The sequence below is a fragment of the Canis lupus genome, chromosome 28 (assembly GCF_003254725.2).
Source record: "Canis lupus dingo isolate Sandy chromosome 28, ASM325472v2, whole genome shotgun sequence".
NCBI lineage: Eukaryota > Metazoa > Chordata > Mammalia > Carnivora > Canidae > Canis > Canis lupus.
Window position 1 is genome coordinate 845621 of NC_064270.1, and position 25941 is coordinate 871561.

Sequence of the window (25941 nt, forward strand, 5' to 3'; positions counted from 1 at the left end):
CACACCTTGCTCTTACACCCCTTCTTCAAATTGGGCTGTGAACATTTGATGGGGGCACATGGAGATATCATATATGACTTACCACAAATAAGGAATGCATTTAATTGCTTTTGCCAGGCAACCCAAACCAAGTGTGCACCAAGGATTTATATTTAAAAGTAGATGCATCAGCCTTATTCACAGAAGGCATAGCAGAAAAACTTTATTAAATATTTCACAACCAGGAAAATATTGAATTTCAGATGGGTTTAAAGTACAGGGGATGTCAGGGCCAGACTGGAAATTGTTGCCATTGACCCTAATGGGTCTCTTTAATCCTGACCACATGGGAGTATCTCACTCCAGACAGGGAATAACCAGTTGCAGAGAATTTGGCCTGGAGGAGTGACAAGGGTCTATGAGTTTCACTTCAGTATCTCAAACTCTGATAATTGCCTCTGTTTGCTTGGCCCTTGGGGATAGATGGGCAATGTCCCCGAAGAGCTTATTCTAATTTGGGAAGGGGCTGGTGGGAAACTGGCCACTGTAATTCAGAGTATTGCTCTCACAGGATTTCTGCTCTATCATGGGAGTCCTGAGGAGGTGTTCTAGGAAAGAGTAGACTATTAATGATGGTTTCATGTTAACTACAAAGTGCATACACAGACACAGGTTCTTCTGCCGCTTGGCGACGAATCTCTCATCCTCTGAGCCCCTGCCAATGGAGAAGAGGGGACCAGTGAGTGACAGTGAGAGTGACCAATGAGATCATGAAACCCATGGGGTTGGAAGTCTCTTTCACATCTGGTTTTACTCTTGTCTTGGTGAAGAGGAGTCTACCCCGAGTTTGACTTGAACCTGTCTCTTTTTTCTTTGGCCAAAGTAAGAGGTTAAAGAAATCTAGATTTGACACTAAAATCAAACCGTATGATTATTGCTTTTTCTTTATGGAATTATTAGTGAATACTTAGAAAATTTAAAAAATTGTAAAGAAGACTGCCCACAGTGGAATCATGTTACATAGGATTAAGTTTAAAAATACATTCATGAAATGAAAATCAAGTTGTCAACAATACTCTTCAAATTCCCTTACATTATTCATCAAGAATGATACCATTTGTGACTTTATGAATTCAGTATCATCCTTCTATATATCCACCAGGCTGCTTTTCCACCATTTGGGGGATTAATTACTATTTCTTTGTTAAGTGTCTGATGCAGTAGTTGGCTCATGCAATTAAGGGGAAGCAAGATTTACCAAAAATTATTTCTTTAAACATGAGAATTACACTCAGTACAATGAGCTGTTTGTTTACACCGAAGGGAAATGTAGGACTGTGTCCAACTGGAAGAGCAGTGACTCACATCTTCTATCTCATTCTCATGATGGGGTTTAGGTGGAAGGTTGTGAGAATTTCATTGTATTTTCTAATACACTCTTTATTTAGGAGTACCTTTCATCTACTTTTCATGTTCATATTCAGTACTGCTGTATACTCCTAACCCAGTTCCCCCTGTTGTTAACATCTTACATGACCATGGTTTGTCAAAGTGAAGAAACTGACATTGGTGCCTTCCCAGTAGGTAGTCTGGTAACTAAACTCCATACCTTATTTTGCTTTCCCTAGCTTTCTCACTAATCCAGGATCCAGTCCAGGGCACCAACTTACATTTAGTTATCATATCTCTCTAGGCTCCTTTAATTTGTGGCAATTTCTCAGACTTTTCCTTGTTTTTCATGACCAGTGTTGAGGCACACTGGTCAGGTATTTTGTTAAATGTGCCTTAATTTTGCTTTGTTTAATATTTTCTCATAATTGCTGGGGGTTGTGGAGCATTGGAGAGAAGATCACAGTGTGCTTCTCATCACATTGTGTTGAGTCAGGGCATGTGACATCCTTGTAACATCATCACATGGTCGTGGTGGTGTCTGCCAGATTTCTCCACTGCAGAGTTCCTACTGTTTCCCTTCCATACTTGATGCTTTGAAAGCAAGTACTTAAGTCCAGCCCACCCTTAAGGGTGGCCTCCTGGTGAGGGAAACATCTACCTGCATTATTTGAAATTCTTCCCTAAGGAAGGTTTGTCTCTTCTGCCCCATTATTTATCTATTCAATCTCTTATTTGTATCAGTAGGGACTCATCTGTATTTATTTTATAATTTGGTCTATAATCCATTAAGCCTATTATTTATCTTTTGCTCAGATTGCAACAGCTTTTTGCTGAGAGTATTTAATTGATCCCACACTTGCTTTCACTGTAGCTCTCGATCTTTTTTTCACTGATCACAAAAATGAATCCATATGAATTTTATGTGTTTTAATGCATCCCACTATAATCATTCAAACATATTTAGAATGTGTATTATTCAGGATAAATTAGGTTATGTTGCATTAACAAACACCCCCAAACCTAACAGTCCTTAAATAGCAAAGGCACGTTTCTCACTTGTGCTACAAGTACTGTGTGAGTTGGCCAGAAGTCTGCTGTGCCACCTCTGGCACAGAGACAAGTCTGCTTGTCCTCACTCAGACACTGGCTCATGGATCAGCCATAATCTAGAACATTGAGTGTTGCCTTAGCAATTAAAAAAGAACTTAACACATTGCTTGTGAGCCCTTTGAGCTTCTGCACACTTCTCCATAGTGTCACATAGCTGAAGGATAGCAGGCAAGACAATCATACCATGTACCTACAGGATGAGAGAACTGGAAACATTTGGCAAACAGCACGATTAACTAGCATACTGTATTTTAAGTTTTCTTTCCTATGCACAATCATATAGCATATGATTTTCTAACCTCCTTTTAAGAATATCAATACATCAAAAACCTGGTTCCAAATCATTAAAATCTTTTCTGACACCAGGGCTGCAGTGAATAATTGTATAGATTACCTGCAAAGACATCTGGCAAGAGTGGCAAAAGGGAGCTGAAATCCAGTCTTTGTTCCACTATTCAAGTCATTCATCCAGGCCCGGAACGGTGTCTGCCCAAAGGGGACACAAAGGTGCGATATTGGCTAATGGTGGTCCTTTGGGAGAGCATGATTTGTGGTGACTGCATAATACCCTCTCATAGGGATGAGCCATCCTCCCATGTGTTGATATTTACATTGTTTCACTTTGTGTTACTGCAAATAGGATGGTGGAAAATCTTGTCTGTGAATATTTGTGCACATACCTTACAGTTTCCTTATAAGAAATTGCTAGCAGTGAAAATGGTGAGGATTCAAAAGAGATGTACAGTATGTCAGCACACTGTAGATACAGCCCAGCTGAAGAGTTTAATCCCAGACCCGGCATGTGCGGTGCTTGGCTGGAGAGCCCAGGATCTCTAACTGTAATTTTGGCCCCAAGTTTTTGAGCAGTGTCTGAGGGCCTGCCTTCAGAGGTTGGCCTTCCTTGTGTTTTTGAGGCTACACATCTGTGATTATAGGGCTAATGATGCTTTAAACAAACAAGTGTAACAACTGTCATCAGTGGCCAGCAGGCATGTCCTGTGGGCAGGAGGGTCTCCAGCAGCTGGCCAGTCTCAGGGGGCCTCTGGCAGAGGTGGGTCCCAGGAAGCTGAGGTCAGCTCACTCACAGGTGACCCTCCAGTATGATGTGCCCCATTCCCCATTCCAGGATCTGGTCCGGATCCTGTAATCAAACCCTTTCCTAAGGAGACACTGTGAGAGCACAGCACAGGCTCTAAACCAGATCCACATCCCTCTCAAATCTCCAAATAGCCTTCTGAGGCCCTTTGTTCTACTTCAGAGGTTCTCAAACTCTTTAACACACAGGCAGTTGCTAAGCAAAGGCTATTTAGTTCCAATAAGTGATGCAGAGCTCTGCTCTGAATTTGTCCCTGATGGACATACCACATCCGCTGCTGCCCAGGCAGATGGGCCTCTGCCCTTGACCTCCTGTCTCCACATCCTGAGTGTGACAACTTTCCAGAGCATGAAAAGTCTCAAAGGCCCACAGGAAAGTAATGTTTGCCTAGCACTGTGGAGACTCACAGGGGTGGAAATGCAAATCAGGGAGACACACATGATGACAGCGTCCAAGAAGTCATCTTCTGGTGCTGCACTTCCTTGGAGTGTTGTGTTGGAGTCACTCACCTTCGCTTATCTGTTTCCTCTTCTGTAAAATGGGAACAATCACAACACAGATTTGTCAGGAGACTAAACATTAAATGTGATAATGCAAATGGAAACTTCTTTGCTAGGTCCTTTCCTTCACCTCTGAGCATGAGGAGTCTCTCCCTCCGGGGCTATTCAGATTGACCTCTGTTGGGCTACCAGTCCCATCCTTTCTTGCTTATCTGGTAGAACCTGCACCATCAGGGGCCTTTCCTTTACTTTTTTTAAAGATTTTATTCATTTATTCATGAGAGACACACAGAGAGAGAGAGGCAGAGACACAGGCAGAGGGAGAAGCAGGCTCCATGCAAGGAGCCCAACGTGGGACTCGATCCCGGGTCCCCATGATCACACCCCAGGCTGCAGGTGGCACTGAACCGCTGTGCCACTGGGGCTGCCCTCCTTTACTTTTCAACCTTCTCCCACCCACTGCCAAGCTCCCCTCATCCTAGTAATACACTTGAGTTGTGTTTTTCCTCTTTTATCGTGTGACTCTGCTCCCATGTCTTTTTCTCTTCTTCATGAGTCAGTTTTCTTGAATGCGTTGCTTTATACTCCTTGTCTCCATTGTTTTATCTGCACATTTCTAGCTGACTTGTTGCTATATCATCATTCCTCTGAAATAACTCACAGAAGTTACCAAAGACCAATTTCTGCACACATATCCCATGGACATTTTCAGGCCTCATCTTACAGGACTTCTCTGATGCATCCACTATGGTTACATGGCCCTTGGCTTCCATGACGTCTTTTTCTGATTTTCCTTAAACCTCTCTAACTTTTCTCCTGGCCTGAACTTTGTTAGTGTTCTCTAGGTCTCATACCTTGTCTCCTCGGTCTCCTCTCTGTACTTACTCTCCATGAGGGATCTTATTGTCTCTCAGGGTTTGCCTAGCATCTGGTTGCTCCTGACTCACAAATCTATCAACCTATTGGACATCTCACCTAGCTCTTTTCTAGAGAGGTGCAGCTGTAACTCTGACACTTGAAATTCAGCATGTCCTCACATCAGTTATACTTGCTCTTTCTCTTGTTCTTCTGATCACTCTTAAATTTTCTTCGTTTAATTTATCTAATTTAATTCATTAGGCAACCAGGAAATTTTGAAGAAATTCTTACCATCTCATGCAGTCATGGACTCCTACCAATTTTATGTTTCCCTTCTTGAATTTGACTTTTCCACTTCATTCACTCCACTATGCGATGTCTCACTTGTACTGTCATGTTAGTGTCTTAAGGGGGCTCTCTACTTCGTTAGAAAGTCTTGCCTTCATTAAATTCATCTTTCAAATTTTTGTAAGAGTGAGTTATCAAAAATGCTAATGGACCACACTGGACTTCTATTTAAAACCTCTCCTTTAAGATACAGCTAAAGCAACATCTCAACCACAGAGCTTTCTCTGAATATGATTCAGGACAAGGTCCCCTATTCTGTGTGCATGCTGGGTCCTATGTTACTGTATCCTGTGCATAGCTCTGGCTCAACATTAGCCATGGCAGCTGAAAACCATTTGTCTCTGCCATTGGATTCCACAAAACCAGATGTGAGGTTCATCTTTATACTCCAGTACCGGGGAAATAGTAGATGAATAATAAATATTTTCTGAACTTAACAATAGAGAGTAAATTTGAAATTAGAAGTGAAGTATCTGAGCAAGGATGTAAACAACCTTAGGCTATAGCTATTGTAGATATATTTTTTATAAATTTATTTTTTATTGGTGTTCAATTTGCCAACATATAGAATAACACCCAGTGCTCATCCCATCAAGTGCCCCCCTCAGTGCCCGTCACCCAGTCACCCCCACCCCCGCCCACCTCCCCTTCCACCACCCCTAGTTTGTTTCCCAGAGTTAGGAGTCTTTCATGTTCTGTCTCCCTTTCTGATATTTCCTACCCATTTCTTCTCCCTTCCCTTCTATTCCCTTTCACTATTTTTTATATTCCCCAAATGAATGAAACCATATAATGTTTGTCCTTCTCTGATTCACTTATTTCACTCAGCATAATACCCTCCAGTTCCATCCACGTTGAAGCAAATGGTGGGTATTTGTCGTTTCTGATGGCTGAGTAATATTCCATTGTATACATAGACCACATCTTCTTTATCCATTCATCTTTCGATGGACACCGAGACTCCTTCCACAGTTTGGCTATTGTGGACATTGCTGCTAGAAACATCGGGGTGCAGGTGTCCCTGTGTTTCACTGCATCTGTACCTTTGGGGTAAATCCCCAACAGTGCAATTGCTGGGTCGTAGGGCAGGTCTATTTTTAACTCTTTGAGGAACCTCCACACAGTTTTCCAGAGTGGCTGCACCAGTTCACATTCCCACCAACAGTGCAGGAGGGTTCCCCTTTCTCCACATCCTTTCCAACATTTGTGGTTTCCTGCCTTGTTAATTTTCCCCATTCTCACTGGTGTGAGGTGGTATCTCATTGTGGTTTTGATTTGTATTTCCCTGATGGCAAGTGATGCGGAGCATTTTCTCACGTGCTTGTTGACCATGTCTATGTCTTCCTCTGTGAGATTTCTGTTCATGTCTTTTGCCCATTTCATGATTGGATTGTTTGTTTCTTTGCTGTTGAGTTTAATAAGTTCTTTATAGATCTTGGATACTAGCCCTTTATCTGCTATTGTAGTTATTTACTTGAAGAGGAAAGATGGCTTTTAACTTAACTTGTACGGCATTATATTTAATTGTGAAGTTTGAAGAAACCACCTGGACCAACTGTTTTCAACTGATCTTATCCACGACCTACCACAAATAGTCTCTTTGGGTGACCCTTTTCAGTTTACAAAGCACTTTCAGTCTACAGTCTCATCCTATCTTCATAACATCTCTTCAGAATAGTCAAGGGGATACTGTGAACCTCATCTTATACATGGTAAACCAGATTTCAAAAACATTATTTGCCCATATACTGTGGCTAGTAAGGGCCAAGAACCAAGGTCCTTGGACTTCTACTCCTTCTGCTTCCCATTCTCTCATTTAACAACACTGAACAACATGGAAGTCTGTATATCTTTTCATATGTCTTGCTGAAGTCTCCCTGCCTAAAATGCCCTGCCCTGATCCCAGTTAATCCCCTGGGGATATCCACACAAGGCCCATCCCTTTTTGGCAAGAAGGCACATGTGCTATTTTATGGGAGCTGCTTTGTGTCCAAGTGTTGCCCAAGAGTTTTGTTCTCCTGCTGCATGTCTCTAAGGCATCGTGTTAAGAAAGAAGTCTGGGCTCTTGCCTTAGATGTAAAATTAGTCAAATTTGTCAGCATTTAGGTCACTTGCAATGCTCTAAGGATTGCTTTACTTATAAATGTGTATAAACGTGTAAACAGCAATATTAAAGAAATTTTTGGAAAAAAATTAAAAGGAAATAAAGAAAAGAGAGAATTCACCCTATTCCCACTACTCCAAAACTGTAACTGTGGTTTTAAAATTATATTGTTTTCATATTTTTGAATGCTTGCTGATAAACACTTTTTTTATCTTATTCAAATATAACATAACATAGAAAAAAGTGTTCAAATCATGAATATAAAGATTTAAGAATTTTAGCGAGTGAACTTGTGACCAGTACCCAGATAAGAGAATGCAGCATCAATAACAGCCCAGATGCACTCCCAAACCCCATGTCCCATCCCAGTCAATAGTTCCTTGTTTCCCCAGAGTAGTGGCTATCCTGACATCTAATATCACACATTAGGTTTTCACATTTTTACTTTTATGTAAATGAAATAATATAGAATATATGCATTTCTCTGGCTTATTTCATTCCAAGCTGTGTTTGTTCAATTTATCTATGTAACTTCATGAAGTAGTAATTCATTCACTTCCATAGTGTTATAACATTAATTCTCAGGACCTGTTTACCCTCTTAAAAATGATTGAGGATTCCAAAAAGCTTTTGTTTATGTCGACTGTATCTATTGATGTTTACCACATTAAAAAATAAAACAAAATTTAACAAGTAATGCCTTTATTAATTCATTTAAGGATAACAATAATAAACCTATCATTATATTTAAACATAAATAAAGCTTATAATGAATAACTATATTTTTCAAAACAAATTGTTAAAGGAGTAGTATTGTTTTAAATTTTTGCAAGTCTCTTTAAAGATCTATTTGGCTTAGTAAGAAGATAGCTGGATTCTTGTATCTGCTTCTTCACTCAATCAGTTATTCTATATATTTTTTTGGTTGAAATATATGGAGAAAATCTAGCCCCCTGAAGATATACAGTTAAAAAAGAAAGTACCATTTTAATAGCCTTTACAGAAAATTTTAGACATTCTTTGATACTACACCAAAACTCAACAAGTAGTTTCTTAAAGGTTATTTGAAACCTTTATCAGTGAAATTTTTGTCCTCCATTCCACTGAAATGTATTGATCTATTTTGCACTTTGAATGGATATTTTCACTCATACATAATTTTGTAACATGCATCCTAGCATGCTTTGGGAATACTGATTCCCTGAGTTCAATAGATATCCCTAATGTTGACATGTTTCCTTGTGCAATATGGAAAAACCATGTTCATGTCACCACCAATATTATAAGAAAGTTTTTTAGCTACTGGGAAACTTTAAGCTCAAAGAGGCAGATACAAGATTTCCAATATTCTAATATTTAAAATTTGAAAGCTCAATTTATCTTTGGCAGCAAATGGTGTCAGGTTACTTTATTTGTGATGACAGGTTTACTTTATTTATTTTCAAGAAAGTATCTGCCAAACACTCAAGTCATAATAACTGTAATTTTTTCTTTCAATCATTCTTTCAAATAAAAATGATGTTCTGTGACAAAAGCAGCTAGTTTAGCTCATAACTCTAACAATTACATACTGCTTTTTCTTGAAACAGCTATTAAGTTTTTTTGGTATTCAGAAGTGCTCTATGCATGCTCCCATTTTATCACACAAACTATTAAAAAGAGTATATTCAAAAATTGAGATTTAATAAAATTAATAATTTCTACTGTTTTATCAATGACATTCTTACATGATGATTTTTTTTCCTGCTATAAGTTCCAAGTGGTGAGGAATACACACAACGATTATTGTACAGTTCATGCCAACCCCTTAGTTTGGATTATGACACTAGTTTTATTTACCATTGTTTTGGGGCCATAATTGCAAATATCAACACAATGAAAAAAAAAAGGCAAAGATGTTCCAGTGTTGGGTATGTACCCAGGAATGAAATTTTTGAGTCATTGGGTATGCATATGTTCACTTTTTTAAGGTACTACCAACCAATGTTTCAAAATGGTTGTACCAATATAGCAGTGTAAGAGAATTCATTTGCTTCATATCATAATCAAAATATGTCATTAGCCTATTTGAATTTTGAATATTATCATTGCAGTTTTTTTTTTTCAATTCTCATTGCAGTTTAAATTTATGTTCCTCAAGTGACAAACGAGTTGACCACATTCTCATATATCTGTTAGGACATCTCTGAAAATTAAATATCTGTTCAATTTTTTCTTTTTAAAAAATTATATTGAATTTTTCTGTTTTCTTCCCTTATTGATTTATAGCAGTTTTTAAATATATTCTGGGCATGAGTATCTTTTTTACTCATGCCTGGAATATATAATGGTAAAGATAAAACCCTCAAAGACTTCTTTTTAACTAAACTTTTTATCTTAAGAATTGTAGATTTACATGGAGTTATAAGAAATAATTCAAGAGTGCCTGGGTGACTCATTTAGTTAGGTGTCTGAGTCTTGATTTGGGCTTGGGTCATGATCTCAGGGTCATGAGATTGAGCTCAGCATCAGGATGCATGCTGAGCTTGGAGCCTGCTTAAGATTCTCTCTCCCTCTCCCTCTGCCCCTCCCTGGCTCTTGCATGCTCTCTCTCTCTCAAAAAAAAAAGAAAGGAAAGAAAGAATGCAGAAATGTGGAGAGCATGTGTCCTTTACCCAGGAATCCCCAATGGTATCACTTGCAAAAGAATAGTAAATATCACAACCAGAAACATTTTAGTCATCATGAGAATCCCTCATGTTGCCCACTGATGGCCATTCCCACTATCTTCCTCCCACTCCTATAACCTCTCATAACCAGTAATATGTTTTCCATTTCTATAATTGTATCAAATTTCAAACAATTCTTTAAATGGAACCATACAGTATGTAACCTTTTGGGATTATCTTTTCACACTCAGCATTATTCTTCACAGATCCATCCAGGTTGTTGTTGCATGGATCAACAGTCAACAAGTCATCCTTTTTATTGTAAAGTATTCCATGATATGGATGCACCACAATGTGTTTAACCATTAACCTCTTGAAGAACATCTGAGTTGTTTCCATTTTTTATCTATTATGAATAAAGTTGTTATAAACATTTATGTACAGGTTTTTGTGAAAATTTTCATTTCATTGGGATACATCCCCAGGGGTACAACTGCTGGGTTGCATGGTAGTTGCATTGGTTTTTAAAAATGCTACTAACCTGTTTTCCAGAGTGGCTGTACTATACATTCAATATATGAATCTTCTAGTTTTTCTGGATCCTCACCAGCATTTGGTGTACTTACCTTTTTTTTTTTGTACTTACCTTTTAATTTTAGTAGTTCATATAGGTGTATATTGATACCTCACTGTGGTTTTAATTTTCATTTCCCTAATGGATAATGATATAGAACATATTTTCTTTTTTTATATGTATATTTTTTTATTGGAGTTCAATTTGCCGACATATACTGTAACACCCAGTACTCATCCTGTCAGGTCCCCTCCTCAGTGCTGTCACCCAGTCACCCCATCCTCCTGCCCACCTCCCTTTCCACTACCCCCTTTCATTTCCCAGAGTTAGGAGTCTCTCATGTTTTGTCACACTCTCTGATTTTTCCCACTCATTTTCTCTCCTTTCACCTATAATTCCTTTCACTATTTTTTATATATGTCCCATATGAGTGAAACCATATAATGTTTGTCCTTCTCCAATTGCCTTACTTCACTCAACATAATACCCTCTAGTTCCATCCACATCAAAGCAAAGGTGGCTATTCGTCGTTTCTGATGCCTGAGTAATATTCCATTGTATACATAAACCACATCTTCTTTATCCATTCATCTTTCGATGGACACCGAGACTCCTTCCACAGTTTGGCTACTGTGGACATTGCTGCTAGAAACATCGGGGTGCAGGTGTCCCTGTGTTTCACTGCATCTGTATCTTTGGGGTCAATCACCAGCAGTGCAATTGCTGGGTCGTAGGGCAGGTCTATTTTTAACTCTTTGAGGAACCTCCACACAGTTTTCCAGAGTGGCTGCACCATTTCACATTCCCACCAACAGTGAAGGAGGGTTCCCCTTTCTTCCCCATCTTCTCCAACATTTGTGGTTTCCTGCTTTGTTAATTTTCCCCATTCTCACTGGTGTGAGGTGGTATCTCATTGTGTTTTTTTTAATGTATTTTTTTAAATTTTTTATTTATTTATGATAGTCACAGAGAGAGAGAGAGAGAGGGAGAGACACAGGCAGAGGGAGAAGCAGGCTCCATGCACCGGGAGCCCGACGGGGGATTCGATCCCGGGTCTCCAGGATCACGCCCTGGGCCAAAGGCAGGCGCCAAACCGCTGCGCCACCCTCATTGTGGTTTTGATGTGTATTTCCCTGATGGCAAGTGATGCAGAGCATTTTCTCATGTGCGTGTTGGCCATGTCTATGTCTTCCTCTGTGAGATTTCTGTTCATGGCTTTTGCCCATTTCATGACTGGATTGTTTGTTTCTTTGGTGTTGAGTTTAATAAGTTCTTTATAGATCTTGAAAACTGGCCCTTTATCTGATACGTCATTTGCAAATATCTTCTCCCATTCTGCAGGTTGTCTTTTAGTTTTGTTGACTGTATCCTTGGCTGTGCAAAAGCTTCTTATTTTGATGAAGTCCCAAAAGTTCATTTTTGCTTTTGTTTCTCTTGCCTTTATGGATGTATCTTGCAAGAAGTTACTGTGGCCAAGTTCAAAAAGGGAGTTGCCTGTGTTTTCCTCTAGGATTTTGATGGAATCTTGTCTCACATTTAGATCTTTCATCCATTTTGAGTCTATCTTTGTGTATGGTGCAAGAGAGTGGTCTACTTTCACTCTTCTGCATGTGGATGTCCAATTTTCCCAGCACCATTTATTAAAGAGACTGTCTTTCTTCCAGTGGATAGTCTTTCCTGCTTTGTCGAATATTAGTTGACCATAAAGTTGAGGGTCCACTTCTGGATTCTCTATTCTGTTCCACTGATCTATGTGTCTGTTTTTGTGCCAGTACCACACTGTCTTGATGACCACAGCTTTGTAGGACAACCTGAAATCTGGCATTGTGATGTCCCCAGCTATGGTTTTCTTTTTTAAAATTCCCCTGGCTATTCGGGGTCTTTTTTGATTCCACACAAATCTTAAAATAATTTGTTCTAACTCTCTGAAGAAAGTCCATGGTACTTTGACAGGGATTGCATTAAACGTGTACATTGCCCTGGGTAACATTGACATTTTCACAATATTAATTCTATAGAAACATGACTAATTTTTGTAAGTTGATTTTGTATCCTACAAGTTTACTGAATTCATTTATTAGTTCTAACAGGTTTTTTTTTTTTGCTTGAGTCTGTAGAGTTTTCTACATATATGATTATATCATCTGCAAACAGATATAATTTTACTTTTTCCTTTCTGATTTGGATGCTATTTATTTATTTATTTATTTATTTAATTGCTCTGGTTAGGACTTCTAGTATTATTTGAATAGAAGTGAGAGTGGAAATCTTTGCTTTCTGCTGGATCTTAGAGGGAACATTTTCACTTTTCCTCATTGATTATAATGTTAGCTGTGGGCCATTTTTGTGTTGAGGTAAATTCCTTCTCTAATTCTTTTGTTTAGAGTTTTTTTCATGAAAAAATGTTGAAGTTTGTCAGATACTTTCTCTATCTTTTGAGATGCTCATGTGTTTTTTTTTTTTTCTCTTTCATTCAGTTAGTGTGGTATACTATCTTGGTTGATTTACAGATGTTAAATCATCCTTACATCCTACGGAAAAATCCCACTTGGTCACAATGTATTTTTCTTGTAATGTGCTGTTGAATTCTGTTTGCTAGTATTTTATTGTGGATTTTTGCATCAATTTTCCTCAGGTATGTTGGCCTATAGTATTCTTTTTTTGTGTGGTATCTACCTGGCTTTGGTATCAGGATGATGCTAACCTCATAAAATGAGTTTGGAATTATTCCATCTTCTATTTTTTTTTTTTTTGAAAAACAAAGAAGGATTGGTATTAATTTGGGGGTGATACATTATGCTTTTATATATTGCTGATTTCAATTAAAATGTTTTCCTCAACTTTTGTGTCCCATCCTCTTACTACTATTTATGCTCAAGCCTGAAATTTTCTTTGTAGGAAAAGTTTTATTTAGATTTAGTTTCTGTAATAGGCATTGCACAATTCAGATTTTCTATTTCTTTTTGTATTAATTTCTGTAAGTTATATTTTCCTGAGAATGTGTCTAGTTCATCCAAATTTCAAATGTATTAGCATAAAATTATCATGATGATTCTTTAAATGTTTGTAGAATTGAGAATGATGTCTCATTTCCTCATTCCTGTTCCTGCTCCTGGTAATTTTTACCTGTTTCCTTTTTCCTTATTAGACTTTCTGGGAAGATTTTAAATGTATTTTCCTTGGGTTTAAATTTTTTTCAAATTTCTTGATATATATATATATATAAAATTTACATGCCTATTTTTTCTAATAATTCCACTGATGATCACATATATTCCCACAAGAAAGTTTTAGCTCTATCACTGATGCTTTATTATGTCATATTTTCATTTTCATTTATGCTGAAATATTTTCTAACTTCCATTTTGATTTCTTTGGCCCATGGGTTACTTAAAATATTATTGCTTAATTTTTAAATATTTGGAGATTTAAAAATATATTTGCTTGTGGCTTAATCCCACTATGTTCAAAAAGTGTATTCTATATAATTTCAGTTATTTGAAATTATTTTACATTTGCTTTATATTCTGCCCTGTGGCAGGTTTCAGTAGTGATTCCATTTGTGCATTCTGTATCATATGATTATCTGCATTTTTTAAACAATTGATCAAATTAGGTTTGCTTCCTATATTCTTTAAATATTCTATGTTTCTATCTTTCTTGTCAGCTTATATCATTAATTATTGAGTTATGAGTTAATATCTACCTGTATGATTGTAGACTTGTTTGTTTTTCCTTTTAGTTGTTATTCTATATGTTATATATTTTGAAGCTATGTTATTAAGTGCTTCACATTTAGAAGTTATACTTTCCTAGTGTATTTGTCCTTTATTGTTTTGAAACATCCATCTTTATGCCTAATGATAATTATTGCTTTAAAGACTACTTCAAGTGCCATTTGTATAGCTTTACCAGACTTTTTTTGGTTAGTGTTTGTCCAATTATTTTTTTTACTATCATTTTACTTTCAACTCCTTGTGTCCTTATTTTCAAGGAGTGTCTCTTGTAAGAGCATTTACCTAGGTTTTACTTTTTGATACACTATGACTCTGTTTATCTTTTAGTTGAATCATTTAGTCTATTTACATTTAATGCAATTAATGACAACTTTAGTTTAAATCCATCTTGTTTAAAATTGTCTGTTTTTATATCTGTTATTTATTCCTTTCTTTTTCTCTTCCAATGTATTACATAATATTTTAAATTATTATACTTACCTTCTATTAGCTGGAAGTCACATATTCTTTTATTATGTTTTTAGGGGTTACCTTACATCATTCACATTTGCTTTATCAGAGTCTAATGTAAATTAGATCCTTTTTCCAAATTTCTAATTGAAGAAACTTAAAACACTATTTAATTTACCCCACCCATCTTCTGTTATTTTTTCACATATTTTTATTCTTCATTTCTCAAATTCCATAAGTTATTATTATTATTGCTATATTATTCTCCAAAAGCCAATATTCATTTAGATATACTAATATGTTTATCATTTCCATAGTATTTCATTCATTCCAAAGATTCCGGCTTCAATAGGGAATCATTTTCTTTTTTTTTTTTTTTTTTTTTTAGGGAATCATTTTCATTCTAAAAAGCTCCTTTATCTTTCACTTGGGGCAGTTCTACTAGAGACACATTCTCTCAGTGTTATTCACCTGAAAATATTTTAGTTTGTCTTTATTTTCAAAAGGTATTTTCACTGGGTAGAGACTTTGAGTTTGTCAGATTTTTTTCCTATGATTTGAAAATGTTGTTTCATTGTTTCAATGCCTCTACCATTCTTACTGTCACTTCTTTAAAGATAATATATTTTTTGTCTTTTCAAATTTTTAAATCTTTTTTTTACAGTTTTATTATGAGGGGCTTATGTGTGGTTTTCTTTGTATTTTTTGTTTGCTTGTTTCAGGTTTATAGAATTTCTCAAATCTGTGGCTCAATGCCTTTCATCTATTTGGAAAGATTCTCATTAAATTTTCAGATATTGCTTCTGATTCATTCTTTATCTCTTCTCCTTTGAGACACCAATCCACATATGTTAAATGTTTTCTCTATATTACATATGTATCTAACTATATTTATCTCTTAGATATTTTCTATACTTTTACCTCATCATAGTTAGCAAGAATATTTCTTCAAGTTCACTCACCCTATGTTCAGATGAATCCACTCCGATGTTAAACTTATCTATGGAGTTTCTAATTTTAATTAATTCATTTCACAGATTTAGGATTTTTATCTAGTTATTTTTCATAGATTCCATATCTCTTGCAAAAGGCTCCATATTGCATTTTGGGACAATATTCTTGCATTATTTTATGGCTCATGTGTGACAACTCTAATATCTGGATACCTGTGGTTATGTTTTGATTATGTTTTTCTGTTGGCCCTTTTTATGGGCACATCTAGTAATTTCTGCTTGACTACTGAACATTTCGTATGAAAATTCTGTTAGAGAGAATCCTCCATTAGAGGCTTCAGATGATGTGATCCTTCTCCAGAAGGGACCTTCTTTGTCTTCTGGCATGTATTTGGAGTGGGGGCAGAATCACCATAATGTACTTAGAGGCTGAGCTCATGGGAAGTTGGGTTTCAGCTTTGTAAGACCTGGTCTATTTCCCATCTGCCTCTATTGCTATGGTGCAGCCCTTCAGAGTCCACTTTAAAGCCCAACACCTTTGGTTTCTACAAATCACACTGCTTATGAATCAGCAGCTGCTTAAAGAGAGAGTATCAGTGCAGAAAGCTGGGCTTACTCCTTTTTAGTGTCGTATTTCTGGACTCTTGATTCCTCATGGCCTAGTTGTCTTGGTGAGCCTGAATTCCAATGTTTGTCTCCTTAGCACCTGAAAACACCAAAAGCTCTGTTAAGTTTCTCTGCTTCTTAGCCATCACTTTCTGCTCAGCTTCTCAACATCTTGTGTTATTTGCAAACTTGCAAATATCTCAGGAGCAAAAAAATAATAGATATTGTGCTTTGGATACATCTTAGTTTTCCTTATCTCCAAGATCTTGACTCCTTAAATTTTGGCTCTCTTGGAGGCTCTCTGCTTTCTTAAAGCAGATTATTCAAATATGGCTTTTCTAGTTATTCTTGGAAGGAAGATTAGCCTGTTGTAAGCTAGCTCATCATAGCTGGAAGTTGAAGCAACCCATCGACGTATGTGTGTGTATGTGTGTGTTTGTGTGGTGTCAACATGGGTGAAGTCTTTATTTATGAGGCTGTGATTCATTTGACCTACAATGCTTGTGACTGTTACTTTCCCTGATAAATGGTCAGAGCACAGAAGTTCTAATCTAAAATCACAACTGTCATTAAGCTATTATTTTTCTCTCTTTTCCAGGATTTTGTGTCATGTATCGAGAACTACAGAAGAAGAGGGCAGGAACTATATGCATCTTTATACAAAGATCATGTACAGGTAAGAAACCAGTACATGGTTTTCTTTTCTCTGCACAGAAAACTGGAATTTGCCTTGAATCTGAAATAAAGAATCAGAAGGACCTTTGCTTTAAGTTCTAGGTAACTATGTCAATAACTGGTCAGCAGCGATTCAGTTCTACTTGATGGCTTGTGCAGTGGACTTGACCCCACACTGTCAGCAGCTGAAGAGACTGGCAGCATGTTTATCCTCTCATCTACTCACTCATCCACTAGTAAATAGGTGTCAAGAGCCCAGATGCCTCAGACCCTGTGCTATGAGCTAGGAGCACAGTTGTACACAGAGCAGACATGGGCCTCACTCTCTGGTAGCTTCACTCTACCTCTAGAGGGGGATATGTATTAAATAACTTCCCAAATAAGTAGATCATTATTACTTATGATGAGCAAGAGACATGGAAAATACAGGTACAATGAGACTATGATGTGGGGAGAATTTGCTTGGGCAGACAAGAGGCCTCCTCCAAGAAAGTGACCATTAAGTTGAGATCCGTAGGAGGAGGAAAATAGGCTGAAGTATTTTGAGAATGTACTTTGGCTAAGGGAGGACATATGGGAAGGTCCCAATCAGGAAAGAGCTGGATGTTGCCAGTAACTGGAAAAAGTGACTGGGTGACCTGAGCTGGGAATGAACAAGGGTGAAGATAAGGCAGGACTGGAGCACACAGGGCTTGCTACCTCCTTAGGGCTTTTGCATTTTATCCTAAATGCAAGGGGTTGCCACTCATCAAGGCAGACTTAGATACTTAAAACAGTTCTCTAGGTGTGATTTCTGGACAGTTAGAGTAAAAAAGCACTGTCTGTCATGCCAGGGATCTCAAGCTGAGTCTCAGATCTGCCCCTTCCCAGGCATGCAGTCTGAACCTCAGGGTTCCCATCTCGAAAGCAAAATCACACTGCCTAACTGTGAAGATTAAAGAACAAGTGTAGAGTGCCTCGAAGTGACTGGCAGGGAATACATGTGGTTATGGAATGGCTAAGAAGTTCATCTTTAGTCAGTGTTGTTGTTAACAAAATGTTGTTAAAAGATGATTGCTAATAATAGTAGAGCACTGGGTGGTTCAGTGGTTGAGCATCTGCCTTTGGTTCAAGTCCTGCATCAGGCTCCCTTTGGGGAGCCTGCTTCTCCCTCTGCCTATGTCTCTGCTTCTCTCTCTCTCGCTCTCGCTTTGTCTCTCATGAATAAATTAAATCTTTTAATAACAATAATAATAATAATAATAATAATAAAGCACAACATATAGTATTAAAGCCTTGCTAAATATATTATTTACTTTATGATTTCTCTGCTCCAAAGCCTATGCTAGGCATAGGAAAGGCAGAGATTATAATGCTACTGCTGTGCCTGGAATGTTCTTAAAACTCAGTATAGGTACCAACAGTAAAGAAATAACCACAAGCAGGGTGATGAGGTCAATATTGGGATGTTCTACTATAAAGGGAACAGTAGGGTAAAGGAACCATATGCCTGGGGTGGGTGAAGGACCAAGGAAGGGTGGAGCAGTGGTACCCAAATGTCGAGGAAACAAAATAGGATCTGATCAACTCCAGCCAAGTAACCTGGTCTAACTCCTTCCATGTAAAATCATCTAGGAGCCCACACATGGCCCTGGGACTAGGGATTCATGAGACGTGCAACCTGTACCCCAGAAACACACAGGTTAGCAACACAGCCTCTCCAGCTGTTCTGTAAGGATGGGGGGCAGTTTATGAGACTTGACAGGGATGGAACAGAAGTTTGGGTGTCTATAGGAAATGATACCGTCAAGGCAATCAGGAGGCATTCTGGTTTCTCTGGAAGCACAAGCTGATCTTAAACACTCTTAGTTTAGAGAAGGGCCTCATCAGGGGCATCTACCCCACCCCAACATTGCTGACTTCACTGTACAGCATGATAGGTGTCTAGCTGGCTTATTTTATTATCGGTGCCCCTTGGACAGACCCTTCCACATCAGTGTCCCACCATTTGTATCCACTGACTTCTTTCAGGACTAACAATATGGCTAATAAATTCATTACTATTGAGGGGTAAATAAGAGGAATTGTTTAAGATTGCATTCTGTGTTTATGGCATCCTTATCACACTTGCACCATTTCAAGACAGATGATGTTGTTTGTCTAAATGTCCAAATCAGCATCCAGTCAAAAGTGTGAGCATTTCTCTTTTTATGGGTGGAAGAGTCTGGGAAATTTGCTTATGGCTAGGAGAGATGTGGTCTGTGGTACTTTGTAAGTTTCTGCTGGAATTTTCTGAGCCGAGAAGGAGAGTATCCAGCCTTCTAGAATATTGGCCTGGCTCATTTTCAGCAGTGGGCCTGAACGGGTTTCAGAAAATACTTGAGAAAGCTGTGTAGAGTTTTACTGATGTATTTCTGAGAAAATCAGCATTTTGAGGCTAATCCATAAGGACACTTTCCAAGTGTTTAAATATTTAAGACAGATTGTTTCAACATTTAAAGGAATGCAGAGGTAATCACCATCTGCCAGAGATAATGGGGTCTGGAGCAACCACCCTGCTTTTTTAAGGGGCAATACATTTTCACAGTGTCACACTCTTGAGTTCTTTAGGGGCCAACAGACTGTTGTCATTTCTTGCTTAGTTTCTGTATATCCATTAAGTGTCTGTCACAGCTTTTTCAAAATGCAAATATCAGAAACTCAGCTCAAACTGGTGTAGGCAGCAAATGAACTGATATGTGGTACTAAAAAATCTAGGAGTAGCAAACTTCAAGAACCAGTATTCAAGCTCCAAGATCCAAGTATTCAAGCTCTGTCCTAAGCAATCAGTTTGCTCCTTCTCCTTCTCTCTTCTCAATCTTTCTCTTTCACAGACACACACACACACACACACACACACACATTCACGGCCCATCCTATAATCATCTTCCACCACTTATATTAGCCAAACTTGAATGCCATTGAGAACTGAAGCCAGGGCTGGGATCAATCCCTCCAAAGCACAAAAGACCAAAAGCAGGGAAGGGCTGGTTGCCCAGAGGAAAAGCTCATTGATGCTACCCAAATGTTTCCATTCAGCTCCAATTACAGTTACCTCTAACATACCAGGAACCCTGCCTCTGAGTCTCTGGTGTGGCATTTGGCCCAGTCATGATTTTTTTTTCCCAAAGAAACAAGAGCTTTATTTTTTTTATTTTTATTTTTTTTTATAAATTTATTTTTGTATTGGTGTTCAATTCCAATCATGATTCAAGCTTCAAGAAGACCTTACCTGGTACAGAAACATGGGCATCACAGTGCACTTTGCAGGTGTGGGGACTCAGGACTTTGCTGTCTGGTCATCCCATGTCCTCTGTCCCGGGACCACTTGTAGCTTTCTATCATGCACTAAACAATCACTCCTCTCTGAGGAGTCTCACCACTGACACACGTCTGTCTGGCCACAGATATTCAAGACAAATTATTTGCCTTGTGATGAAGACTTGGGGAATGTGAATCCCCAGGTGCATAGGCAGATCCTTGGGGGTAAAATTAAAGGACTAATTTTAAGCCCAGGGCGGACAATCTGAAGTTTGGGAATCTTCATCCTCTGTGAAGCTCTATATGTTATTCCAAACCCAGTGACAATCTCCAGGGAGCTGAAATATTTTCTTCAAATGAGTATTCATTTCATATTACCTAATCCCTATAAAAGGCCATGGACAGACATTATTTTTGTGGACTTCCTGATTATCCAATTGGAGTATTATGTAAAACGTTGTAATTGTTTTGGATCTATATTTAAGAACTATGGAGAAAAAAATTATCTTGCTTTGAAATAGGATTTGCTTTATTCACAGTAATAATACTGTTTATGCCAAGCAAGTCATCATATAAAACTCTTGAAAATATTGTATTATTTAATCCTTACATAAACTCATGGTTTTATTATTTTTATAGTATTATTAACCACATTTGATGAGGAAGCTGAAGCCCCTTTACACTAGACACTAGGGAATAGCAGAAACATGATGACAACCCAGGTTCATCTGATGCCAAAGACCATGGACTAAGCACTGTATTGGCTGTTATATTTTCTTTCTTTTTGAAATATTTTATTTATTTATTTGAGAGAGAGAGCATGAGTGGAGGGTGGGGGCATCAATCAGGGAGAAGGAGAAGCAGACTCCCTGCTGAGCAGGGAGCCCAACATAGAGCTTGATCCCAGGACTTTGAGCTCAGACCGGAGCCGAAGGTTAGACACTTAACTGACTGAACCACCCAGGCACCCTTCTGTTATATTTTCATGGGAGTCTTCAAATTCCAAAAATGATTTGCCTGTTCCAAATGGCCCGATTTACAGGGCCTGGCTCTAATCTGTCATGCCAATCTTCAAAGTCATAGCATCAGAAATCATGAATTAAAAGAATGACACAAGGCCTTCAGGAAAGGAATCTAGCAAGCAGGCTTAAGTGGAGGCTTTGGAATCAGATGGACTGGGTTTGAATCTCAGTTCCATCACCTGGTGGTCCTTGGAGAAATCACTTCTCCTGTTCCAGATTTGATTTCTTTATGAAGATAATAGAAATTCTTTACAAGTTTCAAGTTTCACTCAAGGTACCACTGGGTAGAAGAAATGAAATACAGCAGGTAAGGGGCTCGGCCCTAATGCATGATAATGATTTTTTTCTCTTTATGTTAAATTGATGAGATAGTATTCTGAAAATTTAAAATCAGAAGTTAGGGCAAATACCATGAAGTATTTAGATAAATGCAAAAGTCTACGCCACAGACAAAGCCAATTCCCCTGTCATAACTGAGAGGTGTCAAAGTTCCCTTATCAGGTGATGTAGAATATTTCAGTGTGTGCCATACAAAAGCCTTTTCGGGGTGTATTTTATAGAAGGTTGAATTACACTCTAGCAGCAGATGTGATAGTCAAGTGCCACATATGCAAACTATGAAGATTTCATAAGTAAGGGATTATTTTCAGTAATATCAAAGGTTTTAGCTTCTATGAACATTCTAGGATTCTTCAGCATTCTAGAGTTCTATTGTATTAGGATTTGAAAGACTCTTAGACAATATCTAGGCCAAACTTCTCATTTAAATTAGAGAATGGAGAATCTGAGGTCCAGAGGTAGGAATAATTTGTTCAGATCTACCAATTATTGGCAGATCTGCTAATCCCCCACACCTCCAGTTCAGACACTGAAAGAAGAATCTTCAGCATCATTTTTGAAGGGTAGGGGCTGTGGTAAAATTCCTTGTCCATTTTGAAGGGTAGGGGCTATGGTGAGATTCTGTGTTCCATTTATAAAATAGCTGTCCAATCTACTCTGATGAATAGTGCCAGGACCTTTGGGACTAGCTGTGCTCTGCACAGAACCCAGCAGTCACATGGCTCTGAAGGCCAAAGGGCAGATGTTTTTCTCCTTCTCTAACCTGGATTAAATGGTCTCGAAGCCGAAAAACTGATTTCTTCTCCTAGCCTGTCCTAGCTCCAGAGAGTATACTACCCACACTCAGGGTGCTCAGGACCACCTGTGAGGGGTTATTTTTCTTGAACAATTAAGAGGGTTTGATCTGCTCATACCCAGAAGTCTGGGGCCAAGCCCATGAGGAAATATGTCTGGGAGTGATCCTGTACTTCTGCTTCCCAGAGACGGAGATGTGACAACATCAAGGCAGCCAACGCCTGGGCCAGGATTCAGGAGCAGCTTTTTGGGGAGCTGGGCTTGTGGGGCCAAACGGCGGAAGCCACACTTTGTTCCAGGTGGGAACTAGACTGGAGAGAAGGACCAGCTCGCATGAGGAAACGTGTCAGACGTTTGTCTCCGCTGGAGGCCCTGAGTCCAGAAAGGTTCAAGGTAAGACTTAGATGGAGCAAAACAATGATACTTCCAGGAAGGAAATGTGCAGGGAAGTCTCTCCTTTGCTTTTCCTTTTCATGCTGTTTACAACAGGAGTGCTTTAGGAATGCTTGGGCATGGGCAAGCAGGAGAGATCATGGGCACAGTTAAAGGTAAGAGTGCTGTAATTTATTCTCAATGCCACTTAACAAAAGAAAAGAATCGCTCATTCTCACAGGTACATAGAAAGAGTGCTCTAACTACAGCCTGAGTAAATGAGCACATGAGCGAATGAATGAATAGCAGAGTGGTTCATATCAACACCACTAACCCAGTGCCACATTGACATCCACAAAAGTCCAGTGGGATAATCTGGACATCAGTGGTTTAATTTATTCATTCATGAGACACACAGAGATAAAGACAGGCAGAGGGAGAAGCAGGCTCCATGCAGGGAGCCCGACATGGGACTCGATTCCGGGTCTCCAGGATCATGCCCTGAGTTGAAAGCAGCGCTAAACCACTGAGCCACCCAGGCTGCCCTGGACATCAGTGTTTTGAAAGAGCCAGTGATGGCCATTATCTGTTTGCACAAATTATTTGTCAGCTATTTCTGAAAGCTTGAGCCCATGACCCATGTAACCCAAACAACACTGAGGCTCTATTGGATTGCCAAGCAACAGAATCTATCGAGGTAGTCCCTGGGAGTTTGCTGTAATGAAGTTTGAACTCTCTGTCATCAAACTGACAGTACTGCCTTTTAAAGAATGAGGAACCAGTTGGATTAGGAGTGGTTATAGAAAAATCTGTTAATAGTTCTTTCACGTCCTCATTGAACAATTCTGATTTAAGATATTCTAGAAGGGGGCTTGCAAATACTGGAATGCAAGACATTTCCTTTCACATTCATCCTGAGATACAATGTTGGGTTTGTTCTCTAGTCTATAACCTCAGGATCTTTTATCCACTTTAAATCCTGTATAAAACTTAATGAAAAAATTATATTTCATTTATCCAGTAGACACTTGAATTTTTAATGTACTGTCAATAAACCTCTGGTTTTATGTAGTATTTTTCCCTTAATACATTTCTTAAGAAGTGAAGTCAGGAAAAATAATTATCCTGCCCTCTGTGCTAGTGACAAAGCCAAAGACTGGCTCTGAAACTTGGTCTCTGTCTCCTGGGCTGCCCAGCCCCAGATCCTGTGCCTGGTCCCCTCTCCAGGGTGGCCCATCCCACAGACATCCGGGATGCTATTCAGTGCCATTTTGGTAATTACTGGAAGTCCTACTTAATGGAAAATTGTGGGTTTTTTCTCCTTTGACTCGGGACCATGAATACTTGCATTTTATTGTGGTCCTTTAGGATTTAGCATGCCTCCCTTCTTGCATCTAAGACTGTAGTATATGAATAATTCGAGAGAGTCACATGCATGTGTGCATGTTTGTGGGTCCATGTAATGGAGTGGGAGGCATAGCAATAGTCTTCAGGATTTCATTTCTCTTTTCTCTGGTTTTATTTCAGGAAAACCAATACAGAAATGGCAGTGTTTCCAAAACAAATGTTGAGAAACAAGGTATTCCGTTTATTAGTTTACCTATTTTTCATTAGTAATTAAATTACGTCTTGGTTTTATTTAATATGAATTAGTATTTCAGAGGAGAAAATGCTGCCAATGTAAAGCAGGCAGTGCTAAGACTCTTTTCATTACTGTATGCTCCAGGATGAGGAGGAACCTCTTCCAGACCTTGAATTCTGTTAGGTGAAGAATTTTATGTTAAGGTTGTCACAATAAGAATTTTATCATGTCAGTTTGCTATGTCAGGGAGACATTAAAAGTGTCTCCAAGTAATAAAAATACATGTTCAGTTTGTGACCCAAAACACATAGGAGGAAAATAAGAAAATACTTTAAAGTAAAAATGAGTAAGAGATATTTAGTGCTTTTTACATTGAATTCTAATTATAAAAATGACAGCTACAATTGCCATTAATTCCCAAACTAAAATGAATACTTTGAATCATTTTTGATATTTATACCTACTTTATTTGTATAATTCTCATGGAGGAATTTGGTTGAGCTAGTTTGCGGAAATCCAGATTTATTTTCAAAGGTTATTTGGCATGAATACATCCAAGCACACATACGCGTGTGCGCACATTTGCACGACATGCAGATACACACAGACATACACACTCTGTTTCAGATTTTGTATTTCTACCAGACCCTGCCTTTTGCTTCAAACACTCCATGTCTGGGAGTTTCATTGTCTACTGAGGTGCAGCTAGTGTCATATCCTTAACCAGGTGACAACTTCCTTTTTTTAAAAAAATTTATTTTTTTTGTTGAAGTTCAATTTGCCAACATATAGCATAACACCCAGTGCTCATCCCGCCAAGTGCCCCCCTCAGTGCCCGTCACCCAGTCACCCCAACCCCCCACCCACCTCCCCTACCTCTACCCCTTGTTCATTTCCCAGAGTTAGGTGAGATGACAACTAACGAACACTGATGAAACTTGTCTCATTTAGTGGCTGACTACTGGATTTGCATCGAGCTTGCTGTCTTGCCAGTCTGCAGTAACAGGGTCCAAAAGGGATGGTGCTGGGTCCTGATCCTAGGTTGAATTGGGGGTCTCACTGTGGCATGGGAATTGGGATAATGTTGTAATGCCCATTTGCTTCTCTTCTTTTTACCCCAAGCTCCACAGCTCTGAGATCAGAGGGGGAGTCTGCAGAGATTTTGGTGATGGAAAATGTGCTGATGTGGTCTATGGCCATGGGCTGCTGAGTCCCCTCATCCCAATATGCAGACCCCCACCCCAGTAGGGAGCTCATCCAGCAAAGAAGAAGAAAGGGTTTATGGTTCTCCCATGTGCTCTCCTGGGTGCCAGTATCTATACAGTGCTCTCCCTGCATGGGGAAAAGCTTATGGTGGCTATTGCTGTAAGCAGCAGACTCTTTCATTCATCCAGTTCGGGGACTGTCAGGTGGGGAGGAACTCAAACAGATGAGCTTGAAGAAAATGGCCTGTAACCCCTCAACTTTGCTGTCCTGTGCTGTATGCCTGCTCTAGACAGGTGGACACAGCAGGGGAGCAGGA

General features: G+C 38.8%; 1 protein-coding gene across 9 annotated transcripts in view; it reads left to right on the forward strand.

Moving 5' to 3' along the window:
• Positions 1–25941, forward strand: part of WDFY4 (WDFY family member 4) — a 285745-nt gene that overhangs the window by 158617 nt on the left and 101187 nt on the right. For all 9 annotated transcript variants that reach the window (XR_004810035.2, XR_004810033.2, XR_004810034.2 and 6 more), the window contains 3 exons: positions 16954–17031; positions 22652–22858; positions 24365–24416. Coding sequence is in view for 6 of the 9 variants with exons in the window: in XM_025466322.3 (XP_025322107.1) it covers positions 16954–17031; positions 22652–22858; positions 24365–24416 (337 nt within the window). In the remaining 3 variants the exon portion in view is untranslated. The remainder of the gene's footprint in view (positions 1–16953; positions 17032–22651; positions 22859–24364; positions 24417–25941) is intronic.